This window comes from Onychostruthus taczanowskii, unplaced genomic scaffold (assembly GCF_017590055.1).
Source record: "Onychostruthus taczanowskii isolate IOZ18803 unplaced genomic scaffold, ASM1759005v1 scaffold53, whole genome shotgun sequence".
NCBI lineage: Eukaryota > Metazoa > Chordata > Aves > Passeriformes > Passeridae > Onychostruthus > Onychostruthus taczanowskii.
The window spans coordinates 3,513,036-3,540,055 of NW_024502902.1; the positions used below are offsets into that span (position 1 = coordinate 3,513,036).

The 27,020-nt window shown below is 48.4% G+C and overlaps 2 protein-coding genes across 2 annotated transcripts; both read left to right on the top strand.

Moving 5' to 3' along the window:
* The first annotated feature begins 10,789 nt into the window (after nucleotides 1–10,789).
* RAC2 (Rac family small GTPase 2) lies at nucleotides 10,790–19,662 on the top strand. Its single transcript, XM_041416675.1, has 7 exons — nucleotides 10,790–10,995; nucleotides 13,948–14,019; nucleotides 15,199–15,316; nucleotides 16,733–16,795; nucleotides 17,472–17,631; nucleotides 18,521–18,655; nucleotides 19,405–19,662. Exons 1-6 carry the CDS (start codon nucleotides 10,961–10,963, stop codon nucleotides 18,649–18,651), a joined length of 579 nt encoding a protein of 192 aa, XP_041272609.1. The 5' UTR covers nucleotides 10,790–10,960; the 3' UTR covers nucleotides 18,652–18,655; nucleotides 19,405–19,662.
* A 5,749-nt stretch (nucleotides 19,663–25,411) lies between these two features.
* Nucleotides 25,412–26,989, top strand: SSTR3 (somatostatin receptor 3). Its single transcript, XM_041416774.1, has one exon. The coding sequence runs from the start codon at nucleotides 25,659–25,661 to the stop codon at nucleotides 26,862–26,864; it is 1,206 nt and encodes a 401-aa protein (XP_041272708.1). The 5' UTR covers nucleotides 25,412–25,658; the 3' UTR covers nucleotides 26,865–26,989.
* The last annotated feature ends 31 nt before the right edge of the window (nucleotides 26,990–27,020 follow it).

The window sequence follows — 27,020 nt, forward strand, 5'->3', positions numbered from 1 at the left end:
CTTGATTTAGAAAACCCATCTGATTGGGGAAGTGGTTTCATTTTAAAGGGAAGATTCTTCCTATGTTAATTCAGCAGCAGAGTGGGGTGGGGGCAGGGATGGGAATGAAGGCTCCAGAACTGGAGGATGGTTGATGGAGGGCAGGAAAAAGCCGTCAGAGGCTCTTCTGCCTCGCTCAGTGCTTGGTGTAACTTAAAGTCTTGCTCCTTTTTCCCCCCAACAAAGTGCTTTTCATGTGAAACCTTGTAAGTAAGGATAGAGTGAACTAAGAAGAAATGTAGTCCTCTCTCAGGTTTAGCAATATTCCTGATGCTGAGCAAGCTGGAATTAGCAGCCATTCAGGAATGGGAATGAAATCTTGAAATCAGAGGACAGAGCTGAACAAACACTCCAGAAAGTACATACTGTCAATCAAAAATGAAATATCCAGAAAATTTAAAATGGAGTGACTACAACAATGGTACTGAGATTAAATTGGGTGTAGGGAAGTAGACCAAAGTGTGCCAAAATTATTCCCTTTGAAATCCTTAAAATCAAGAAAAAAAGGTAAAAAAAGGGGCAGAAGAGAAACAGGGAAAAAAAAATTGAAATATATAAAAAACAAAAAAAACCCAACCAAACAAAAAAACGCAACAAACCCTGATAGGATGTGAAAAAAAGAAGAGCCAATGGGATGATGTCTTGATGTGCAGGAACGAGGACCGAAGCTTGCCTAATTTATCCTCATTGAAATCACAAGGCTTCATTCCCTTTCCTGAAAACAAATTCTTCCTTTCAGGGAAGGGAATGAAATATTGAAATCAGAGGACAGAGTTGAACAAACACTCCTGAAAGGAGATATGGTCAATCAAAAATGAAATTGAAAAATCCAGAAAATTTGAAATGGAGTGACTACAACCAATACCACTGAAAGTGGGTGCAGAGAAATAGACCAAAATGTGCCAAAATTATTCCAGTTGAAATCCCTAAAAGCAGGAAGGAAAGGTAAACAAAGAGACAGAAGAGAAACAGAAAAATTGAAATATGAAAAAAATAAAACAACAACAACAAACCCTGATAGGATGTGAAAACAAAATAAGCCAATGGGATGACCTGAAGTGCAGGAATACAGACCCAAGCTTGCCCAACTGATCCTCACTGAAATCACAAGATCTCATTCCCTTTCCTGAAATGAATAATTTCAACTCTGTCCTCTGATTTCAAAATTTGATTCCCTTTCCTGAAAGGAAAGCTGTCCTTTCAGGAAGGGGAATGAACAGAGTTGAACAAACACTCCCAAAAGGAGATATGGCCAATCAAAAATTAAATTGAAAAACCCAGAAGATTTGAAATGGGATGATTACAACCAATCATACCAAGATGAAATTGGGTGTAGGGAAATAGACCAAAACTTGCCAAAATTATTCTCTGATTAGTCCCTAGCTCTAGGGCCATTCAGCCTCAGAAAGAAGGACACAGATTGCCCTCCCTTCCTCCCAGTGTCTTGTATTTGCTCTAACCTATGGTTTTGCTGAAGGTTCAGTGCTGGTTTTGGATGAATCACCAGTGAAGAGTGGGAGATATCCCCAGCTTAAACATGCCAAGCAGTGGCAGAAATCCAGAATGAATTTACACAGGCAGCTGTAGGCAGGGTCACAACCTGTGATCTTAGGAGGAAGAGTTGATGGTAAGCATGTAGGACTCATTTTCTATAGCCAGTTTAAATATTTACCAAGACGCATTTAGAAACTTGTGAGTGAAAAAAAGAGGAAGGGAGTGAGCTACATGAATGCAAACTAATTTCCAGCTGTTACACCCATGTTTTCACCCAGATCTTCATTACAAGAAATGTCCACACCTAAAACCTATCAGAGGCCTGCACTTGGGTCACAAATTGTCAAAATCCTTCCCTTTGCAAACTAAATTTCTGTCTTGAGATTCTGGACTACTGAATAAACATATACAAATACATATGTGTCTTTTCTGGGTTAAGTAAAGGTGGCCCATCCACCTAGTCCAAATCAGAATTTAAAGCCCAAAATATGGGCTAGAAACAACACGGTATGAAAGATGAACCCCTCCCTCCCAAAAACTGATTCTACTGTCCAGCTGACTGTCACCAGGAAGGGGCCTAATTTATTAAACAGATACAATCAAACAGGCTTTTCTTGTGAATATATGTACAATATCTACAGAGGCAACAAGCACTTTGGATGCCAGGGCCTGGGCGATCTTCCCTAGCCTCGTATTAGAGAGACCAAGGACCAATTCAGAGTTCTTGTTGTACCATTTCCCTCTGGCTCCCATGGCAAAACCTACAAATTCAATTTCTACCACGTTTGTCAATTCTTGTATTTGTGAATGAAGGCGTTGATATTTCTTGGTCTTCTAGCAGCAGCCTCCCTCAATGAAGAGCTTCTGTGCTCGTATCTCATTGTAATGTCAACCACAAACACCTTAATGCCTCTCACAAAGATCAAGTCTGGTTGAAATAGTTCATCATCTCTCAAGTGTGGCTCCTGGAATATTGTCCAATGCTCCCTCTTGTCTTCACAGCTAAGAGTTTCACAGATGGCATTGTGTCTCTTAATACTGGCATCCTGAGTGACTGGGCAGTTCCCAGCTATATGGGCTATAGTTTCAAAATCAGCACCACAATGTCTGCAGGATCTAACACAGCCCTCATGCCCACCCCTAGCCAGGAACTCTCTTGTCAGGTAGACATTGGCTCCCAGTTGCAAGGCGGTTATTAGTTTTCTGTGAGGAATACCCTTATATTGCCTTATCCAGGCATTACTGATATCATCATTCTCAAAATTATCAACACCATGGCCCTGGGCAACCAGATGTTTCTCGTTTTCAAACTCCAATTTCTGCCAATTACAAGGTCTTGGATAGTGGATTTCAGGAACAGGGGCCTCCCAATCTGACAGGCTTTCATCACTGCCACCAACAACACCTTCTATCATTGGTACAGGCTCCCACATTGGTGGGATAGACTCCTTCTTACCACCAGCACACAACCATAACTTTTCAAATAACAGTTCCAGGTGTTCCTCTCTTTGAAAAACTGCCAGACCCTCATCCGAAGACTGTGTCAATCTATGCAGTCTTCACGCCTGAATACTTGGAATGAGTGCTGCCAACTTGATGATGCCTAACCCACCATCTTTTATAACCCAAATACAAGATGACATCACATGTACTTGGAGGAAGATGAAACCACTCCTTGACTGATTTCCAAATCAACCAGTCAAGGGATTCGAGGAGCCCCACACTCACTTCAGTATGGTCAGCCAGATATACCAGTCTCTGATGATATACATTCTAAGTATATTGACCTTCTGAAGAGATTTAAAAAGTGAGTCACCAATCTGATGAAGCCAATCCACCAGTTTTTCTAATAAACCTGAATGAGCAAAACCAGTCCAGGGATCAATCCGTGTGCCCAGATATTTCTCAGAGCTCCCTGGGTCGATTGTATGAAGGGGGGATCCATTTATCACCCACGGGGGACAGTCATTGACGGTATAAAGAGTCCCTTGTCGTCTTGATATAAAAGCCGTGACATTTTTACTCCTGGGTCCGAAGACCTGCAAGTTCACAAAAGGTCTCCAGAATCTTGATGTTACAACACATACTGTCCCAGGAATTGCTCAACAGCACTGAATTGTCAGCAAAGGCCATGGCCATTATTTTCAATCTACCATGCTGGAACCCCTGACACTCAGTCTCAAGTTTGCATAGAAGGGGATTGAGCGCAAGACTGAATAGCCAAGGTGACATAGGGTCGCTTTGTTTGACACCAGAGCAAATATAAAACTGGGTCTGTCCTCTCCCTTTCAATGGAAATGTATGTTTTGATATTCTTGTGCGTTTCCCTAACCAGCTGGACCGCATGGGGATCAACCCCTTTCTGGATCAGACCTGCAAGGATATGCTGATGACAAACGGCATTAAAGGCCTTGGCAATGTCCATAAACACCACCCCCAGGTGTCAATGCTCCCGCTTAGTGTTCTTAACCACAAGCTGTAACAACTTGGGGTTCTTGGAACAACCAGAAGCACAAATAAAGTCCCGCTGTTGGGGCTAATGGGTCATGCTTTGGTCAGCCTCTCCAGAGAGATCCTGGAGAAAAAACTCCAAACAAACCAGACTGAAACCCTCTTCCCTGGGCACAGAGGGTAACCATGGAACACCGGCATCCTTGACCCTCAGATCTAAGGGGTTGGTCTGAGTGGCAGTCAATATAAGTCACAAAGCCATTGATTGTGCCATTGTAATAACTGGAAAGATAACAACCAGTCACATCCAAGTGAGGATAGTAATAGTCAGCAGCTGGCCCTCTTGCAGACTTCCAACTGTGTCCAGCTCTTGCCCATGGACAAGGCTCTGGGCAACAGCAAAACAACTGTGCTAATAATTTTGTTTCAGCGAGGTCACTATGCTACCCCTCGTGGCAAGTCCAACAATACCGAGGGCCATTTTCACCCTCCCTCACACTGGGGCAGAAGTCGACTTAGCTATCACAGAGGGTATCCAGCAGGACCGCAAAGAGGTGTGACGTCCACAGCTAAGCTCAGTTAGTAACTATGCTCTCTCTTAAGAGTCATAGCTACTCCTGCCAAGAGGAGAATTCACTACTCCACAATCTGGCCCAGAGCCCCCAGTTTCTTCACTGGAGCTGGTTCTGGTGTATAACTTCCAGTCCTTCCTCCATCGCTCTTTTCTATAAAAACAGTTTCAGTAGTATTGCAGCAGACATCAAGCAGACACATCATCCTAAAGTACTCACTAGAAAGATGTGATTGTCACAGCATACCTCACAGTTGAAATGGCCATGATATACGAGTAATACCATACAATTTCAGAAGGCTTCAACCCATACAGAGTAACATCACATCACTTCAGGAAGCTGCATCTGCCCTTCTTGTTCTTTAGCCCAACCTTTTCTACCCCTCATGTTCATGCATTGCACCTGTGTGCCCTCTGTTCCCTTTGGTGATGGGTCAGTGGGCACTCCATGGCTCATTGCTTTCAATGCTGCTCACCTGCTTTTCACAGCTGTAGCCCACTGGGGATGAGGCTGGGCTGCAGCCCCACTGCCAATTACCACAAACTGTGTGCCTACATGATCCTGCCTGCCAAAAAGGTAGGAGCCATATACAGGCAGCTGGATCAGGTGCTCTTAACACACGTGTGTGAGCAGGTCAAACCACAAAGACCTGCAAACACCAGAATGCATGCTTCTGTGCGCTGCAGAAGTACTTTCAGCCACTCCAGCAGAGTACAAAACCTGGCCCTGTGTCTCTCCTCCATACTTCTTTCATCTTTTAGCTCCTTGATGTTTCTTTCTCAAAGCTTTTCCTGCCAGTCTGTTGGAATGCCTGAATGCCCTGTTTGGACACCTTGCTCCTATTTCAGTTCTGTGATCACCTCCAGTACTTGCATTCCTCTGGATCTGGTAGCTTTGCTTGTAACATTTGATGGACCTTAAATGCTTTCAGTTATTTCAGCCACAGGAGTCTGAATGGGGAATGCACTGATTAAAAAACTGCATGAGTCTATGTCATGTAAAAGCAAAGCACTTGTGAGATGTTTTCTCATGAGGGTACACGACAGACAAGATCATGTAAATAAAATAACCCTAGAGCATCTCCCATTCTTTCCAAAGTTCAGGGAAAGCATGTCTCCCTGTCGTGGTCCATTGTCATGCACTAATTATTATGGCATGACAATGGATACTAGAACTACTTCAGTTCTAGGCTTACCCTGGAGCAATACAGCCAGTTCCTCTCTTGAGGAAACCTAGAACCAGTTGAGAAGTCAGTCTACTTGAGCATCCCAGACAGGCAATACAAATCTGTAGTCAGCCAGATGGATACCAACACTACCTCAGCCAGCAATGTGTCAGAAAATGCCCTTAAGGTGTCACATGTTCTGTGGGCATAGCATGAAAAGACCATGAATGGACTACAAAACAGAACTTTCATTATTTTGAGTAAAAAAGGTAGGGGGACAACACCCAAAGGAAGACAAAGGGAAGGGAAGGGAAGGACAAGAACAAATGAAAATTAATTATGCCCTTGGGATATAGGATCAAAGGTATCCTAGGGAAAAGGAGGTTTAAATGCTGTACGGTGTGGTCAGAGCTACCCAAGCCAGTATCTCAGAGCATGTGGGTTCTCCCACAGGTGTTTTCAGCAAGGCCAGTGTGTGCAAAGGGCATATCCAGGCTGGTCCACTGTTCTCACCTCAGCAAGCATGGGCAGATTAGGCAGACCGCTGCAGATCAGTACTCCAGACATTAGTCCCTGTGCCTTCTATGCCAGGGACCCAGTTTTTCTCCCCAGATGCTCCCTCACTGCACACAAAAACTTAAATTTGAGCTGGAAATATCTGTTGTTCTGGTGGTCATGATGGAAAATATCAAATTAACAATGTGCATGCACTTTTCTGCTGCTTGGTACAGGCTTAAAATAACCGTGTAAATAAAAAGGACATATAAATATTTCCTACTGCTTTCAAGGGGATAAAGGCAGGGACAAAGTGCCATGTATTTCTCTGTGCTGAACATACCAGCTGTATTCCCACAAGTCTCCACAGAGCGACAATGTACAGGTCTGTTCAAATTAAATAGCCCCTTCAGGAGGCTTAGGTTGCCATTCAGTTTGGGCTTAGGGACTGGAGTCTATTTTAAAGGTAGAAAGATGGTGATTATAAAAGGCCATAGGCAAGAAGAAACCCTCTTATAAAGATTACAGAAGGGTCACTTAGATTCTGATAAACTTGAATGAAGAGCCAGAGGGATTATTTTTTTTTTGTTAGACTTGAAAGTGCAGCAATATTGAAGCTTTATGCCTTTGAAATAAAATGGTGGAAGGAAAGCACGAGATTTTACTTTGGTAGTTCAGGAAATATTAGTCTTGTAAAACAGAGTAGCTATAGATATTCTTAGTACTCTAAACAGCTCTTTTCACTTCCCTGGTGCAGTCTTCCTAGAAGACATCATCTCTTACAAGAAAAGATATGTATTAGATCTGTATTTATGAAACACGGTATATGTAATATCTGATAACATACAGAGAGTGCTAGCAGGGAGGGGAATCAAGTCATGCAGCTGACACTCAAGTTTGAATTTACACATGTAATCTTTAGTCCCTGTTACCTTCCTTCTACAACAGGCAGGTGAAAAATGTTGTTCAACTGTCTAAGCACCTTGTGGGAAAGAATGCACAGCCAGATATTGATCTGTATTTATTGCTGTTAAAGTGGCACACTGGTATCAGCAAGGTGGGGGTTGTCACTGGCTGATAGTAAAATGTCTCTGGGAATGGAAACCCACATCAGCATCACTGGGGACCTGCAGAAGTACAGAGAGCCAGATGATGTCAAGCCACAAAACCCCAGTAAGGTTTACTGTCTGTGAACAATTTCTCAACTGAGAAACAAGTATGAAACAACCATCACAAAGAACATGAAGCCCAAAGGTTTGTGCCATGCTCTTCTGCTTACCCAGATCCATAAGGGAAAAGATGAGGAGGAGGAGGAGGAGTTGAATCTCTTTCAGTGCTCCAGGTAGGAAGATGGCAGCAAAACTGCTGTTTTGGCCCGAAGTGGAAAGGCTGAGAGCAGTTACACTCAGAAGACAGAGAAGCCTCCACGGCACAAGGTCAGAATGGACCACCTGACCCTGACTGCAGGAGGGCTGGTCTCCAGAACAGCCCATGAATAAGAGGTGCAAGACTAAGTAAGCACCTTTTGCAAGCTGAGTTGCTTATGATGGGTGTAAATGTAGGTAGCTTCAGTATCTTCAGTGAGGCTGGATTGGAAACTTCATTGTTTTTCTAAGCTTTTGTTTGACAGAAAAAATTTAGGCCGGAGAAGAGGGCTCCATCAGAAAACAGACCCTGTGTGAAACAACTCAACAGCCTCTCTAAAAAGGACTGCAGAACATCATTGCCCACTTCAGTTATGACCTGAGCTCTTAAGTCAGGACAGGCTTTTCAAGCAACTGTGTCAGTCTGAGAAACCACAGCAGTGATGGGGGAGGGGAAGCAGCAACGGGGAGGAGTGGGAATTTTGGAAAAGAGAAGCAGCAAAGCAAGAACTAAAAGCAGGAGACAGATGATATGAAGCTGTGTAAAAGGGGAAGTGGGAAGGTACAAAAGGGGAATATAGGAAGTGGGGACAGTTGCAGCCCAGTCAGGCTGAAGCAAATTAATGTTTACCCTGGTGAGCACCCAGTGCACAGAGGAAAATTCTCATGGCCACTCAGGACTGCCTCAGAGAGAGGTCACATCAAAAAAACAAAACCCAGGCTGATGAGAAGACATGCTGTGACCATGTCCTGTGTGTGCAAAGAAATGAGCATTGTGTTGCCTCCATGAAAGAATCCTCCCTGTTATTCTGTCTGTGCTGAAGGACAAGCCTCCTGCTCAGCTCCTGCCCTCCTGTACAGGGCTGTGATGTGCAAACATCATTTGTAAAAGAGCCCCCTTACTTTTATTCCATCATCCTTGAGGGAGCAAAACACCACAGAAAGACAGGGAGTGATAGGTGGTCCTCAGTGCTTTGGATCCTTGTTGGGGAAAAGCAGTATCATGTATTTTGTCCCTGCTCTGCAGTCTCACACGGGTGCCATGCAAACCCAACACATCCAGGTGGCTCTGAGGTGACCCTGCTCAGGACCCTGAAAACTCCCAGAACAAAAGTGTCTCACTGAGCAATTAATTGCCATTAGCACCTCCCTCAAACTCAGCAAAGGGAACAAGAAAGCCCAGATGTGTGCCCTGCTTTACATGCAGAAGGAAACTCATGTCAAGAGCACCTCTTGGTGGTGTGAGAGGACATCAGAGCAGCAGCAACACATCTGTGTATGCTCAGTCTGGGGTTATGAGCCTGCTTCCTGCATCTTCCTTCCTTTTCCTGCAGCCTGTACAAATGAAAGGTATTAATGCAGCAGGTGCCAGTTGTTCTTAGAGTGATTACTGTATGTGTTATTTGAGTGTAATATCCCATTATTAAATAATCCCATTTAAATGTGATGGAAAGAAACATCCTGAAAGCTTTCATGTTGATCCCTGTTGTCCCTCTGCAGAGACACTGGTGGAGGAAGGATATTTATAGATTCACAGCACAGGCTTCCGACTGGACAAGAGCTGACTGTCCATTGCAGTTGCAGGGAATTATCTTGCAAAAGTAATTTGCCCAGAAATGGGCTCTTGACACAACTTCATAGCTCATTGCTGGACATGCAGATTTACAGTGTCTTTGACATGAGGCCCACCTATATGTGGGTTCTCCACAAAAATCCCTCTTCCCTGACCAATTAAACTAGTCTTCTTCACCGGTCCCTTCCACACTGCCAGTCCCACAAGCCCATATGCCACACTACCAGGACAAAAACAAACACTGGTGTTCAGGTGTTCAGCAGATCAGAGGTCCTTATTCATCCCTGCCACCAGGTTCTAGAATGGTTTTTGTCTTTCCACCAGTATCATTCTCCACAGCCTGATACACCTGCCTTCTAACTGAGTTAATATATTCTGAGCCTGCCTGTCCTTTCCAGCTTCCCTCTGTAAAAGCCTTTGTCCCTCTCTCTGATGTCCCTCTGTGACCTGGATTCCTGTGTCCCATTCCTGCTTTCACTTGCAGCGGTGTCAGTGGGTTTCCTTCCTCCCCTTTCCCTGCCACCCACAGAGGGAACACCTCGTACAGCTGGTCACTTTGTGCTTCTGAAATAGTGGCAAGACTTGGAAACATTCCATGGCTGAAGGTTTCTGGGCCATAGCCGGCGCTGAGTGACAGCTGGGAGCGCTCTCCTCCAGAGCAGGTCAGTCAAAACAGCCTCCTGTGGCTGCAGCAGCACAAAGGTCATCAGCCTTTGGAGAAACACTTTACTCAGAGTTCCTTCCTTCAGGAACATCCCAGCAGCAAACCCACTGTTCTTTCTCTAACTTGCCTCCAAATTCTTAATTAATTCTGTGCCACCATATCCCATCTTCTATAAAACCTGTCTACTGCCCATCCACTCTTGAGGTCAGGCTGGAGCACACAGATGTACACACATACACTCTTTTCAAGGCTTAATGTTGCATGGGAGGAGAAGGAAGGAAGAGGAGGCAAACCCTCATTTCAATAAAGAAAGGAGTAGAACTTCCCGGGATCATTCTGCTCTTGTCTCTTCTTTCTTAGGATGATTGCTTTCTTCTTCTCAATGCTTAACTCTAAAAATCTTTTCATTTCTGAGGACAGTGAGGACTGCCTGAGATAGTTGGGGTTGTTCAGCTTGAAGCAGAGAAGGATGTACGGGTAGTCTGGGCAGGTAAGTAAGTGCAGCAATACCTTATCCCCACAGCAGAGGAGCAGAGCAGCCATTGGGTCACAGCTGCTTTCTAGAGGCTGCATGACTTCCTTGTTCAGCCTTCGCAGTATTGTTCCTTGTGATGTTTCACCCTTGACACTTAGGGGAGCTGGGAAGACCTGAAAAACCTTCATTACCCCTCATCACCCTAGTAGTCCCACTTCAGATTCCCTTCCTTGCTAACACCTCCTCCAAAGCTTGGATGATAAAGGAGAGAGGAGAAAACCCACCCTTCCACAATCTCACCCCGCTTCCAACCCTTGTTCAGCTCCCCTGGAAAAGCAGTTTGGTGCCCCGCGCTGTTTATTGGGATGAGGTGGGAAGGGAGTGGGTGAGACAGGCAGGGAGAACGAGAGATATTATTCCAGCAGCCGTCATCCCGACCGAGGAGTCACGCCCGCCCCGCCTTCAGCCAACGGCCTCTGCCCCAGCGCTGCCTCTGCGGTGGAGGGGCGGAGGGATCGGAGGGTGATCGTCGAGAGAAGTTCCCTCTTCCACTTCCTCCCTCCTTGCAACCTGCTGTTGATACCCACATTTGCCCATCCCTCCCCGCTGTTTGCCTTGGCCTGACTGCCCTTTGCCTGGGGCACCGTCCTCGCCACGGGTCCGGAGCCATGCAAGCCATCAAGTGTGTGGTGGTGGGAGACGGGTACGTACCCTGCGGGCTTGCTGGGGGCGCGGGCGGGACAGGCTCTGACCAGGGCCACGGAGAAGGGTGGATGCTTGGTGCAACTTGCCCTGCTTTGCTTCTGACCTGCGCTCCTCCCTCCCTGGGGCAAGGGACGTTCCTCTTGGGAGAGTGTGGAAGAGGGCATTTCGCAGGGCATCTGCACGGAAACGCTGATCATGCATCTGCATTTCCATCTGCATCCATGGGAAGTGATGCAGATCTGTCCCATGCACAGGAGGTGATGATGTTCCTGCCAGATTCAACTTGTAGGCAGGAGTTAGATTTAAAACCCATTAGGTGCAAGTGCTCTCCTGCAGGTGAATGGCTCCTTGAAAGACATGTGCTCACTGGGAATGACTGGGAGAGAGCATGGCACTCTGGTCCTGGCAAGATGTCTATCAGGCCCTCTATATTCAGCTTTTCTCAGCAGGTTAGCCCTGTACTGGGCTGTGCTGGAGACTGCTGGCAAGGGCCCTCTGTGGGCACAAGGAGAAAAAACTCTTTCCACTGAGACAGGCACAAGTATAGGCCCCCTTGGGAGTGGGAGCTAACAAAACCTTGCCTTCACAACATGGTGGCTTCTCTGCCCATGTCTCCTGATGCCTGGAAATGGCCTGATCCAAGCCATCAGTGAGTTAAGCAGTCATCACTGCCTGGGTCAGGAAGGATACAGTGGAGAGAGCATCTTCTTGCTCTGTTGGATGAGTAAATGTAAGGGAAGGAAGGAGGAGAGTCTGTGCTTGGAACAGAATAGCTTAATTCCTTTCCACCTAGAAGCTGGCCAGAGTTATCTGGGGCAGCTGTAAGGTAACAAATGAAGAGACATTTATAGCAGTGCTGCTCCCCACAGTCACTTCCTCCTTTAGAGCTCGCCTGGGAAAGAAGATGTCCGCACACATACGCGTACATGTCAGACATGTTCTCAGGGCCTGGGCCAAGGGGGCGGGGAGAGGGGATGAGGAAAGACAGAACCCCAAATAAAAACAGTAACCTCTAAGAAAGGTCCCTGAAGGCTTTAAACTGGAGCTGGATCAACAACTCCACTGGGCATTTATCTGTTACCCAGCTTCCGACGCCCAGTTTGCCCCTCACACATAGCACCAACTCTGTAGCTTTCCCTCAAGGCAGCATCCCCTCACATCATGGTTAACCCCACCACATGTCCTGCGTTACCAATATCAGTAACAGTCCTGCTCTCAACCCCTAGGGCCTCAATTCCTCTTAAATGTCTTCTGCCTCGTCATTTTGCTTCTCTGTACACTGCACCTCTGTAAACCTCTCACCATCTTGCAACACAGCCCCCATTGCTCTGAGCTCTTGGTTCACCACCCCTCACCTCCCTCCTGGCCATGCCAGCAATGTCACCCTCTTGGCTCAACCTAACAACCATGGACCTTCTCCTACCACTCAACTCACGTGTTGTCCCATAGCTGTTCTCGCCCCATATCCCCTCTTAACCTCCCCATATGACCTCTTAACATGCCCTGGGTTCAATCACAGGAGGCTGCAGATGCCACTAACCTCACCTGTGTGTTCTAACCTTCACCCCTTCGCTGACCCTCTGCGCAGCTCTCTGTTCAACCACACCAGTTCAGAACCTCCCCCTCGCCCATGGCCAATCCAATCGCAGGCTCACAGATCTCCTGGGGCATTTCCTATTGAGCTTCACTTCCCTTGATAACTCTGTGATAAGAAGCAAACAAGGCACCTGGGGAAAGAGCAGGGACTGAGAGAGGAGAATCTAAGAAAGGGGGTTAGCAGGAGGAAGAAACAAATGTCAGAGCATGCCGAAAAGCTCAGCTTCCTCCTCATCTGCCTCACAGTCCAGCGACAGAGGCAGGTGCCTTGTGACCAGGGTGCCTGTCAAGGACACACAAAAAAGGCAGAACTACAGCCCTGTGGCTGGGGACTTGGCAGGTACAGCTGAGATGGTCTGAGAGTCCCCAGCAGCAGAATTCCAACCTTTGCCCAGGAAAGACCTTTCCCTCCTCCTGGGCTGTGCTGGTTGAGGCAGGTTGCTGTCACTGCCTCCATTTCATGTGTTCTGTAACTGAAACAGGGCCAACTTTCCTAGGCCACACAAACCTGAGAAACATCTCCTGCATCCCAGCAGGAGAAGGCTTTTCTTTCCAACACCTGTCTCGGCTGCTTTATTTTCTTCTGATTCTCTGCACTTATTTCCCTCACCATAGGCTTCAGCTTGTCCACAACACCTTTCCCCACATGATAGCCTTATTGCTCCTTATCCCACCCATGCTTTCAGCTGTCTGGACTGTCCTGCTACCTTGCACTCCACCCTGCTGCAGCAGGCTGTGGGGGAGGCTGAGGGGAGAGGAAGCACCAGCTTCTAGCTCAGAAACACCACCAGCAGCCTCCAGCAGCCATGGGGGCAGACACCTTTCTGGCTCCTTACAGCTCTCTGTGCAGGTGTTGCTGCAGCTTACTGTAGATGGGAAAGATTGTGTAAGTCAGTAAAAGTTCCTTCCAGTCCCTGGCCACAGCAGCTGAAAAGCAGGCAGGAGTGCCTGTACTCGAGTGCTGGAGCTGGCATGGCAGCTTTGTCGTGGCACACCAAGCCAATGCACCTGTCCTGGGTGTGAGCCTACAGCACTCTGCATGCACTGCAAAATGGGCTCCCACCTCCATCTCAGAGTGGATGTGTTTTACCTGAGCCATCTCTGTACTAGACCATAAAAACAAGACTTCATGCTCAAAGACAACAAACATTTCTGGACAACATCCTGTCTTTCTTCCTGCCAGGTTTCCAACTTTGGTTGTGCAGTGTCTGGCCCTGTGAATGTGTTTTGCCTTCCAGGGGTCTCTGGATAGGGCTAGGTTAGAGGTGTGGAAGCATTGCCCCATCACCATCTCACCCTAGCAAGACTGCCTGCACTGCCATGAATTCTTGCCACTGTTTTCTTTCTCTTCCAGGGCTGTGGGAAAAACCTGTCTCCTTATCAGCTATACCACCAATGCCTTCCCAGGAGAATACATCCCCACTGTGTGAGTAATTCATAAACAGGTCCTGGAGTGGGTGGGAGGCATGAAAAGCAGGATGTGAAGGGGCTCAGTGACCCCTAGTTGTGCACTCCATGGGTCACAATCTCCATGCCAAGCAGAGGAAACCCAGTGAAGTTCTCTTTAACTTTGGATCTGTTACCTTTCACAAGAAGCAACCTTATAAAACCCTGGTATAAATGGGATATTTGGGAGACTCCAGCCAACTCAAGGTCTATGTGCTTGCTAAGTTTACAAGTAGCAGATGGGATCCTGCTGGCCAAAACAAATAGGCACTGGGCTACAACAACTGGGCCAGACCCAAGAGAAGGCAGGTGGATGGACATGGGACACCACCTCCTTCCCTGTCAAAAGCACTTGCTGTCATTGAAGCAGTCATAGGTTCTGCATGGAGCAGAATCACAGAATTGGTTGGAAAAGACCTCTGAGATCATTAGGCCCAACCACTAGCCAAGCCCTGCCGAGCCCTCTACTAAATCATGTCCCTTCTAACGTGCAGCTGCCATGAATACATTCAGAAGACCTTTGTGTTGGTTCCTCCCTATCACTGGTTTCCCTTAATCTGGGAAAAAAAAGTACCAGAAGGACCAGGAAATAAAATTTTCAAGGATGAGGGCAGGAACTTCTCTGTTGCTTTATTGTCCTTTTTTTTTCCTACCGAGACTTTACTCCTAAGCATGCAATCCTGACAGTTCTAAAATATTTCAAGCTCGGTTGTCAAAGAGTGATTGGGCACATTGTTCTCAGTTCCAGCAGGGCTGTTGAGGAGTGCGGCAAACTACAGAGACATGGATTCTTCCTCACTTCTAAGAATAAAACTAGGTTTTAGAACACAGAAGAAAGACAGGGGCTTGGCTCTAGAGCAGGCGCAGTTGTGGGAAGGATATTGGGGGAAAAAATGGGAAAAGAAAACAATTTGTGAACTTGCATGCAAGGTATCAAAGGTGTAGCTGCAGCCAGGCACCTGTCCAGGACAGCTGAATGATGGGGAGGAGGTTGATGAGTGGGAATTCCATAAAGGGGAGGTTAACCAGCATCACCCAGGTGAGCTGAGAAGAGGAATCACCAGCCTTTGCTCCTGGGTGCACATAGTGAACCCCATCTACACTACTGGAAGGGCTCCCTCTTCTCCTGTTTGAGCCATGGCCTGTCTCTGAATTTCAGATTTGATAACTATTCTGCCAACGTGATGGTTGACAGCAAGCCTGTAAATCTGGGACTGTGGGATACTGCTGGACAAGAGGATTATGACAGGCTGAGGCCGCTCTCTTACCCGCAGACGGTGGGTCACACTCCATGCCCCTCCTCTCTTCCTCCCTCAGCTGCATCTCCGTCCCTCACTGCAAAACTCAACATGTGCCATGGAACAGTGACAGGGTTGTTACTGCCTGTCTCTGCCCTTTTATGAGAATATCTCTTTTGATATACAACTGCCTTGAAACCAAAAGTTGAAAGATACCTTAAGGATATTTATCTAAACTCCCGTAACTGAGCAAGAAAACAAGACATTCAAAGACACTCTTGAGCCGAGCTGACACTGACTTTGTGTGAGGCAGATGCCTTACCCAGCCCTGGAAAAAACCTTCCCTTTGTAAAGTTAAGGTGCTTCATGGAATTTAAGAGCTGAGGCAGGAACTTGTCACATTTCTGTGAACACCACTCTCTTGACTTCTGCCTTTTAAAAGAGATGTGATTTGTGGGCATGTGTTTGATCTGCTGGTGCCTCTAGCAGAACAAATGCATGCCTCAGATACTGTGTTTACCAGTTTTTCACCACACTGACAGAGTGATTTCAGGGTTTGAGGATCATCTTCTCTGGAGAATGTTGTTTCAAGCAGTCTTTTGGCAAGCTCAGAAAGACCTTGCTGCATCAGACATTAGTCTGAAGGTTGCCACTGCAGTAAAAGGTTAGGAATTTATTAGAAATTATTTGTTTTGGCTAGGTTCAGCCACCTAAAAATCAGATGTGGTATAAAGTGGTTTTGCATGCAGTGAGTGCAAGCAGGTCTGTTTCTCAACAGCATGCTTGCATCCACCCTGGAACATATCTCAAGGATAGGTGGAGGAATGTTTCTCCAAGGTTTTTATTTCTGTTGGCTGTAGAAGTATGGAAATGGATAGGCTGGCACCACTTTTCCAGCTAGGTGAAGCTGGATGAAATAGATATAACCTTGATGAGCTGGTATGGTTTTGGTTTTGTTTGGTTTACTCTGGTTTTAATGAAAGTCTGAATTCAACCATGCCCAGGAGAATCACATACCTAGAGAGCTAGAACTGCCTCCTCTGAGTCCTGTGGGTGAAACTAGGTCTGTCTCAACTGCAGGCAAAATTACTTTGGCCTGAAAGCTCTCTGGTGTTCCGTGAGAAATGAACAGGAAGCTGCCAGGCCATTTCCCATGAGGATGAGTGTGCCAACCGCAAAAACCCCGTCCTCAGAGTTGACCATTTGGCTCTTCTGATAATGGTGGCTATGGTTACCATGACTCAGGACAGCAGAGATCCTTCTCTCCACTGGAGGCAAGAAGCAGCAGTCAGGACTTTTATATCATAGAGAGTTTTCCCAAGCACAACCCTCTGCTGCAGAGGGAGGGTGCTGCCCACACAGACCTTCCCTCCCCTCCCCCTCCCCCTCCTTCCAGCTTCATCATGCCATCCCATGCTCCCATCCTAACTCTGCTCCATGGTTGTATGCCTACAGGATGTCTTCCTGATCTGCTTCTCCCTTGTCAGCCCAGCATCTTATGAAAACGTCCGTGCTAAGGTGAGACCCTCTCCTGGTCCACCAGGGGCTGAGGGAGGTGATGGTGGTGGTGGTCTTGCAAGAACAGTGGTTACGGGTGGAGACTACCAGTAGGACATCTAGATACAAGAGGTCATATCTCCTTTCTGTTAGTCAGAAACCTCCTTCAGATGCATTTCCTGGTTCATTTAAAGAAGGCAGCCAACTCTGCTAATGGGCTAGTATTCATCTTGCTGGGCTATTGTGCTGTCAGATTACAGACTTATATTCTGGTGGCATCTTTCAGCCAAGACTGTCAAAGCACAGACACACAGGACTGGTCCATAGGGTACAGAAGCAGGTACCCACAGCTTTTACATGGGAAGTAAGGAAAGAAGGGAGAGATTGGTGAACAGAGAACAAGAGTATGTCCTTCCTACCACTTTAAGGTTCTTCCCTGGGTGGGAGGGCCAAGGGCTAAGAACAGTTGGTGCTTTTGCATAACAAAATTTGAGCTCCCTGTCAGGGATTTTGCCTGAGGACCCAGCAACAGGAGTTGGCTTGGGCCAGGCTATAGTGCCCAACAGTGGAGTTGAGAAAGGAAAGGCTGTTAGCTACCTTGCTGACATTTTTTTCAGGAGTGCCTCTGTGTTTTCCCATGTGCATGCCCACACATGTCACCTCTTCTCACACCTTTGGCATTTTGCTCTGTTGCTAGTGGTTCCCCGAGGTGCGGCACCACTGCCCAAGCACTCCCATCATCCTCGTGGGCACAAAGCTGGATCTCCGTGATGACAAGGACACCATTGAGAAGCTGAAGGAGAAGAAGCTATCCCCCATAACGTATCCTCAGGGTCTTGCTCTGGCCAAGGAAATAGGTATGTGTTTGGGAATCCTTTTGGACCTACTGAGAGGAGAGAGGCAGAGGAGAAGGGCTTCACCTCAGTTTAACAAGGTTTTTGTAGTGGTATTGCACAGTGGAATCTCCAAGGGACACAGAGACACATCCAGGTCATGGGACAAAACACTTCAGGAGACTTAGGAAGGAGATCTGCTCCTTGAGGAAGACTCAACCCTTCAGCCCTCTGTTTTCTGCCTCTCTCTGGCCACCATCCTCCACATACACACACAATTACACACTTTCACATTATCCTCCCCTTTTACTCTGCTTACTTCTATCTGGGACAGTATTTTTTTCTGTGCAAGCCACAGCTGCACTGTGGGCAGAGGCCACTCCTCCATATCCGGAGAGGCAGAAGATAGGCTTTTAACCTCTCCCAGGAAGAGTTGCAACTGCAGTTTCCTGTCTCTGCTTCTGTCTGTTGAGGCTTATACGTGCAATCCCAGGTATGGGTGTCTCACCCCACCATCCAGCTTTTCTCAGATGTGGAACACAGAAGTAGGAGAGAGGGTGAGAAACACAGCTTGAGGGAGTTTTCAAGAAGGAGCTCAGCAGAGAGAGTGTCTGGCCAGGATGACATGGTCAGACACACACAATGGCACTGCTCTGGCTACACAGATAACCAATAGGCAAACCTAGGTCTAGTGCAACTGGCAAGCTTTGTCCTGAAGTCAAGACTGTCTGAGTGAGTGAAATGTGTCCTGACAATGTGTAATGTCTTTGATCACCTGGGATGTGTTTATTCAGCTTGGGGAAGAACCAGGTGCTGTGCTTTCTAGCATAAGGAGTAGCATAAGGAGTGGTATCCCCACTGCCTACCGCAGCTCCTTTCCTCCCCACTGCAACACCTGCTTTCCTCCCAACAGACTCTGTGAAATACCTCGAGTGCTCGGCTCTGACGCAGCGAGGCCTCAAGACGGTGTTTGACGAGGCCATCCGAGCAGTCTTGTGCCCGCAGCCCACCCGGACAAAGAAACGGGCGTGCAGCCTCCTCTAAGCAAGTAAGTCTGACAGGGATCCCTGGGAGTGACACCAGTGGGGCTTTCCTGCTCCTGAACCCAGATTGTCGGGGCCCCTCTGTTCCTGGTGAGGCTGTTGGAATGGGTCACCTTTCAAAGAGAGAGAGGGAGACAGCTGATCCTGCTTGGGGAAAGGACAGGACATGGTATGATGCACCTAGGATCAGCTTCCCTCTCCTTTCTGCTTGACTGTGTGCAAGTTGGTTCCCATCTCTTGAAGTGGGGCAGCCTAGGATTTTCCACATGTGCCCTTACAGAGAAGAACTGTCTGTCAGCTTCTGCTGCAGAGGGAACTACATCCAGGCTGCCCTGGGCATGACCTGCCTGAGACCTATGAGGCCATAGCCTTTGCCTGTAGGAAAAAAAAAAAGGAAAAGAGAAAAGTTGTTGATTATTCATGGCACTTACCTGTGGCCCTTCCTCTTACCAAGCCCTGCTCACCTCAAGGGGTTTTTTGTGTTGTTCATTGGCAAGTGGCAGCTTCTCCTACAGGACTCCTTTATTCCTCATGTTGTCCCTACCTGCCTCCACTTCAGTAACGGGCAGCAGAGGGAGGAAAGAGGCTTTGGGACAAGAGTCAGAGCTGGTCAGAGCCTGATGAGAGAGAAGAGTGAGAGCCTGCTAGTCTGGACCCTGTCCCTTCATACTCCCACTATCACCAGAGCAGAGGGAAGGAGAGCAGGAAAATAGTTAAGCTGGTATTATGAGGTCTCTCATGTTTTTGGCTATAGATCCCGGTCTCATCCTGATGCCAGGCACTGCCCAGCACACAGGAGAGTGATGGCTCCAGCAGCCCAGAGCTCAGCACCTTGCGGCAGTCATTGCTTTTTCCTTCTGCGGCTTGAAAGACTGCGGTGGGTCTGTAGCACTGGTTTGTCTGCCCACACAACATCCCCGCTCTTGCCTCGCCTGCCCAGCTTCCCCTTCCCTTCCTTCTGGGCCCCTGAGGTTACAATGTAGTGAATAAGTCATAATAAACAGACTGTACATTCTTGTCATGTCCGTGGTGTGTTGCACCTCAGGGGGACACAGCCCTGAAGCCGTGAGCAGTGTGGGGCTGGGCTGGAGGCAGCACCCAGCTGTGCCCCTCCTTTGGCAGCGACAGACAGCCCCCAGGATGCCTGGGGGGCCCCAGTGGCTGTAGGATAATTGCTAAGTTGCTGCAGCTGAGCCCCCCACATTCCTTTTGCCTTTCCTCCTCTCAGTCTCCATGTGTTGGAAGGAAAAGTTGTCTCCCCTCTGTGCTACACAGAGGATGGGATGCAGGCTTTGGGAGGGGACACCTGGACACAGACTCCTCTCCGTGGGGACTGCCCCCGCAGGTTGCCGGGGACATCTTTTCACCAAAACATTGTTGCATTAATCCTTCTAAGCTCTGGCACTCTCTCACAGTGCCAGACACAGGCAGAGTGAGAATAGGAAGGGGGAGGGCAGGGAAAAAATTAAAGAGGGAGGAATGAGTCACCAGTCCAGACAAATTGCCTCCAAGACACTAAAATTAAGCTGAAGAGAGTGGTCCCAGCGGTACTATGGATCTGGCAGCTGTGAGCACCTGCTTTCCTGATGCATTGCAGGGACTTCACAGTAAGTGTCACAGGGTGGCTGCTACTGCCACTACTTGCAGGAGAGGGGAGGGCTCAGGGTGTGATGACTGGCACTGCAAAATCCTGCAGTCCTAGGAGAGCACAGAGAAACTGTTGAGTTGAGCCAGATTACTGCTCCTGGATACAGCAACACTTCTGAGATTCAGAGGCTGCTTCCTGCACTGAGGAGGTGCATTGGTGATGCCAGGTGCAACCAGGCACAGTGAAGCTCCTGAGGTACTCTGCTGCCAGGGAGATTTCTGCAGTTCCAATTCACAGACAGGTCTGAATGAGGCAGATAATTCAGTAATGTGAGACATCACCTACTGATAAAGTTCAGAGCAACCCCTGTAGCAGGGAGTCCACAAATAGCTGCACTGCACATGGGCTGCTGGATGAATTGCCCAGGCCCCATCCAAAGGTAATGTAAGTCCAGAAGAGTAAAAATTAAGCCTCTGGTATGAGCATATACCTGTGAAAGGTATAAATGGTATCTAACCTCCTTTAAGCATCCTAAGCATGACTCAAGGCAATATATTTCCAGTGGTTTATTACTTCTCTCCAGTTTTCAAGCCTTGGCTTTTACCTTTTCAGTCTGCCCCATCCCCTACAACATACAGCAATGCATACGATGTGTGTGAAACAAAATTAATCTATCTGCCTACCTGTGGAGGTTCACAGGCTGAGCTCTCCTCCCAACACAATTTAAACACTTTGAACAGCCCCCCACTGCAGATGAGGCAGAGAATGGGACACGACTCAGAGCACTGAGGGAGTGATCTGGAGACCTGGAATTTGTGATGCTATGACTGTGCTTATGCAAGGTTAGCAGGACTGTGTAGAACTCTGCTGTTTCATGGCTGTTTCTTCTAACAAAGGAGCTTGGGGGCTTCTGCATCGTGCTACAGACACCTCCCCTGCCATGGTAAAAAAAACCTCTGGGTGCTACCCATGCCATTCCTTCCCCAATGAGGATTCCTCTCTCTTCTGTGTCTCCAAACAGCATTGTGGCCAAGTTCTGGCCTAAAGAGGCCTGACAGCTTTGAAATCCTGCAGTGCCTTCATCAGCTCACCTTTGAGCAGCACTGGCTGCATATAAAGTTGCCCAAGTAGGTTTGGATGCCCGACCCTAGCTATGTTTGCTCGAAGAGATAGTGTCTTCTTTTGTTAAAGCTGGAATTTACCCTAGGGACTCAAATGCTCACAATAGCAGTGCCAGATGTCAAGAACTGGGTGATGCACAGCACAAGGAGTCACTGATGTTGGCTGCAGGGAAGGAAAGGGGGTGAGAATGACAGGGAAGCCCTTTGTGTGGGATGGAAAATCCTTCATGGGACAACTGCTCTCACAAAGATTAATTTCTTTCTTAGATACATTTCTTCTGGGTCTATGCCTTCCAGCAGAGATTAAATTTGGTAGGAAAGTTTGTGGCTGTTAAACTGAAATATTTTCCCAATGAAGGTGCAAAAGACAAGAGTTCATATATGGAGCCAGGGAAAGGGAAAAAGTTGAAAGAGACAATCCCCTATCTGCCCGTTTGTCCTCATCTCCATCCATCTGGAGATGCTCACAGGGCAGAACAGAAGGGAGAAGGGTTTGTGTGCTTAACATCCTCCGCAATTTTTGAGCACCCTGCCAGACAGAAGGGTGCTGTGTCCCTGCAGCTCCGAGCAGCACCAGTCCTGCCTGCAAGACCCTTGGAACATGGGCCCGTCTCCTGGCTGCCCCTAGGAGAGCCGAGCCGGGTCTCCCCCTCCTGCATGCCACTCTCCCACCACATAGCTGCTCCTCGGAATCCCTCTTTTCATCCTCTCCCTCTTCCCTCCAATGTCCTCATCTTCTTTTACCGCGCTCCTCGTTCCTTCATCCTCCCGTCTTCTGCGCTCCCCTCATCCCTCTGCCCATCTCCTTGCGCCTCCCTCTCCCGCTTTTATTCTCCATCCCGGTATCTCCCCCCGCTCATCTTTGTTCTCCTGCCCTGTCGTCCATCCCCTGCTTCTCCTCCTTCTCCTGCCGGTGTTCCCGTGCCTGGCGCCCATTGGCTCCCGGTCCCCGTCCCCCGGTGCCGGCGCTGCGCTCCCTCTGCCCGCGCCCCGCGGGGCACAGACACGGGGCCGTGGGGCTGCGGGGCCGCGCATCGCGCCCGCCCCCGCGCCCCTCCCGGCCGGGCACGGCGGGCCATGGGCGAGTCCGGACACCGGCACTCGCTCCTCCGGTAGCGCCCGGCGGGGCTCGCTCCCTCCGGGAGCGCTTTGCTCTGCCGCGTTTAAGAAGGAGGAAGGGGAAAAGCATGGCACGGATTCTCCCGGGGAAGCGGAGGAAAATGTGCATCCCGACGACGTGTAAGTACCCGGCGGCTCTGCCCGCTCTTCCCGGATGTCTCCCGCGGGCATGAGTCCATGCAGAAGTTAAGTCCGCAGTTCCAGAGAAGAAAACCTGCAGACCAGCCCCCGCTCCCGACCCTCCAACTCTGCCGATCCAGCCTGGTCCTTACGAGACAGCTCAACCCCGAGGTGAGACGGGAGAGCCCTGAGCTGGAGCAGGGCCGTGGGAAACAGGGGGGACAGGAGGGGAGGTGGTCAGGAGAGGGTGGTGCAGGTTATTGGGCTGTGTTGTCCCTCCCTATTCTCCATGCTATTCATGGTTTGTTACCAGGACTAGGCTCAGCTTTCAGCATCCACCTCCTCCTCTCATTCAGTGCAGAAATATGTACAAAAAAAATATATATATATTTATATTTCCCCCCCTAAGGAAAGAAGCAGTGCCAATTTCCTATCTCCTCCTACCTCTCTGCCTTCCTCCTGCTCTCCAGCTGCATGAACCAGGCATATTCCGGTAGCACCTGTTAGAGGATCCCAAGCCTCTTGCAACAGGTGCTGTCCACACAGGAACAAATCCAAGTGCATGCCAACACACTGTCAGTCTGAGTCCTGTGTTCCTCACTAACTCCTACCTATGCATTTGCTGCCAAAGCAACCAGCAGAGTGGACCCAAACTAGATGGAGCACAGGTGCCCAGTGTTTTTTCTGCCAAATGAGCCAAAATGTGTGACACGGCATTTGAGCTGGTCCATGGTACTTGACAAAGTTAGAATGGCAGTAACAGACTGCACCTGCTTAAAGATCAGGTCTCTCCCCTGCGGCTGCCTGAGCAGGAAAATGAGTTTATAGGAAATACATGCTTTTTGTTGCATGCCTTAGCATTTTTGATAGGGCTTCTGAAAGTACCCTAAAGCTGGATTTACTATGTTGTTAAACACTCTGAACAGCTGGCTTTGAGGTCTGGGCCCCAGACACATATGCTTTGCAAGCTCAACCAGGAGTATCTCCATCCATATTTGGTATTTGTAAGGCTCCAAATGTTTGGCCTTTTTCTTCTTTAAATTCCTTTGCTTGCAGGAGGAACATGCAAAGGGATTCCTATCTATGTCTTCATCTTTTAGAGAATCATCCTTTTATGAACATACTGTTCTGCCACCTTTTGTAGGAATCTTTGTCCCTAGAGCAGCCATTGCCCTTCTCTTTTCTCCAACAAGTGATTTGTGTCACTGGAACAGAATTGGAAAAAATATCAGAGGAAACATCCTTGAACTCAGAGTTTCAAATCACTTCCTATTCAGCTTATTCATTGCAGCCACTCATGATGTGTGGGACAACCCAGTGCTGCAGAACCCCGTGGGATGGGCTTCTGTCAGGACAGTGTGTCACAGCCCAAGGCACCTGAAAATTTAAAAAAATCTAAACAATCCCAGTCCTTGAAAGCTCAAATGCTCTAAAGCAGGAAACATTCATACAATAGCCTGTAGAGATGGCCTTAAGACATAGTTGCTCAACTGTGTTTTTATGGGACCTCTCAGATGAGGTTCCTTCAGTGTAAAATTTAATACATCTGTGGAGTCTGATGGGTTTGCCTGTCTGATATCCAAGGAATCCATCTAAAGCTCAGGTCTCCCCTAGGAGACTGGCACCCACAAAACAAACAAACAAACAAATAACAAAACCCCAAGCAATAAAAAACCCCCAAGCACTGTAATAATAGATATTTGTGAAGAAAGCTGTGATGCTACAGAAAATCACATCTGCAAGAAAAGTCTTTGGAGCATCTCTGCCCTCCTGAAAGTAGTTAAGTTTGGGAGTCCTTTCCTTTGACATCCCCAGTTTTAATTTTAATAGAAAAGGAGCTTCAGAACCCTAAGAGATTTGTTGAGATGTGAAAAGGTGAGCCTGAGGGTTCCCATTCACTTCCACCAAGTCATCTTCTCTTCCAAGGACCTAATTCAGGGGGATAACCCTGTCAGTCCACACCTCCAGAAAATTTTTCCAGAGCTGGAGTAATCCTGAAAGAACCACAAATCTCCTTTGCATTAGGGTGTCTCTGGTCCACAGCATGTGCTGGGCTCTGTATTTCACATATGGAGCCCTGACAAAAGGCACGTCCATTCTCTCCCTGCAGCTCCTCTTCAGTGTCAGCAGCGAGCTGGTGGTGAATGGAGAGCTTGTTTGCTCAAGGCTGTCACTGAGTGAGCCGAGTGCTGTTTCCATGCCAAACCCTCGTGGAGCAGTCAGGCTCCTCTGCTTAGGAAGGCTGGGACACCGCTTTGGTGTTGCAAACAGGTGGGGCAGGCAAAGCCTCTGCCATTAGATGTGTTGCAGCATGCAGAAGGAGAGGGACAGAATGGCAGGAAGAATAGGACAAAAAGAGACAAGGGGGATCTGGACTGATTGCTCTTGGTGTACCCAAAATTATCTCTCCTTTACTCTCAAAGTGGCAAAACACAAACCAGCTGCCTTTCAGCTCAGGTGCTGAGCTAAGCCTCTCTGCTTGGATTGAAAGTGCTTTTCCTTCTCTTGTGGGGCTAACAATAACCTGACCAGTCCAAAAAGAGCTTCAGCAAGCAGAAGAATAAATACTCAGAGAATAGGTAAGTCAGAGTTGGAAAGGCACTTTGTCACTGGATGCTTTTCCCTCTTTTACTTTTAAAGCACCTGCCACTTATAAATGAGGACCAGGCCCCTGGTGACTATGTCCTCAGTATTGGATCCATTAGCAGAAAATGAAAACTTTCCCTGTCCTTGTGTTAGTCTGTTCTTTTCCCAGAGGATCTTTCGCTAGAGGAGAGGCCCACATTGAGCCCTGCTTGTCCCTCCATGTCCACTGTGCCTTGCAGGACTAGATGGGTTTGATATTGTCCTAGATTTTCCAGCATCTGCTAGCATCCACAAACTCCCCTTGATTTCCCATGCCTGCCCATACCTAACACACAGTTAATGTGATTATTTTACCTGTGGCTTGTTCAGCTGTCATATCGCCAGTATCAACGGTTTTTTTCTCTTCCCTTCAGCTCCAGATTGCTAACTGATCCTGCAAGGACGCTGCCCCCTGCCCTCTTCCCTGCCTCTGCTATGGACACTTCTGCTTTTAGCCTCCCCACGCCGGTAGTGTTGGAGGAAGGGAATGCCTCCAGTAGCTGGGCAGGCTTCACTATCCCCAACAGCTCCTCCACTGTCAGCCCTGGTGTAGTTGTCAGCGGTGTCCTCATCCCCGTGGTCTACCTCATTGTCTGTGTGGTGGGGTTGGCTGGGAATTCCCTGGTCATTTATGTGGTCCTGCGGCACTCTGTGAGCGAGTCGGTGACCAACGTGTACATCTTGAACCTGGCCCTGGCTGATGAGCTCTTCATGCTGGGCCTGCCCTTCCTGGCTGCACAAAATGCCCTGTCCTACTGGCCATTTGGTTCTTTCATGTGCCGCCTGGTGATGGCCGTGGATGCCATCAACCAGTTCACCAGCATCTTCTGCCTGACGGTGATGAGTGTTGACCGCTACCTGGCTGTGGTGCACCCCGGGAAGTCCTCCAAATGGAGGACAGCAAGGGTGGCCAAGGCCGTGAGTGTGACCGTGTGGGTGCTGTCTTCCATAGTGGTGCTGCCTGTGGTTGTGTTCTCAGATGTCCCTTTAGGGATGAGTACATGCCACATCCAGTGGCCAGAGCCTGCCTCAGTGTGGAGAGCTGGCTTCATCGTCTACACTGCTACCCTGGGCTTCTTTGGACCACTGCTGGTGATTTGTCTCTGCTATCTCCTGATTGTTGTGAAGGTTCGCTCCTCTGGCCGGCGGGTGAGGGCTCTGTCCTCCAAGCACAAGCTTTCAGAGCGCAGAGTGACCCGCATGGTGGTGACTGTGGTGGCTGTCTTTGTCCTTTGCTGGCTTCCCTTCTACGTCCTCAACATAATCAATGTTGTCTGCCCGCTGCCAGAGGAGCCATCCCTCTTTGGAGTCTACTTCCTTGTGGTGGTGCTGCCGTATGCCAACAGCTGCGCCAATCCCATCATCTACGGCTTCCTCTCCTACCGCTTCAAGCAGGGCTTCCGCAGGGCCATCTTCAGGCCGTCCCGCCGAGTCCAGAGCCAGGAGGTGCCAGCGTGCCCCCCAGAGAAGATTGATGATGAAAGGGAAGAGGGTGAGATCAGCAAGATCACCAGGAATGGAAATGACAGACAGGAGCGCCCTCTAAGCAGTGGAGAAGGAAAAAGCAATGAGCAAAAACCACTCCCTGAGGAGCCTGCGGGATGCGAAAAGAGCAACAAGTTGCATGTCAGTTGTTTATGAGGAAAGGGGTGGTGCAGGGGAAAGAGACATCGGGACTTGGGATCCCCTTCACCGTCTCTGCTTTCAAAGGCAATGGGAGATGATACTAGGGAATAATAAAGTCCAAGAGTAGGCTTAAAAATGAATAGGGCACCATGATCTTGTGGAAGAATCAAG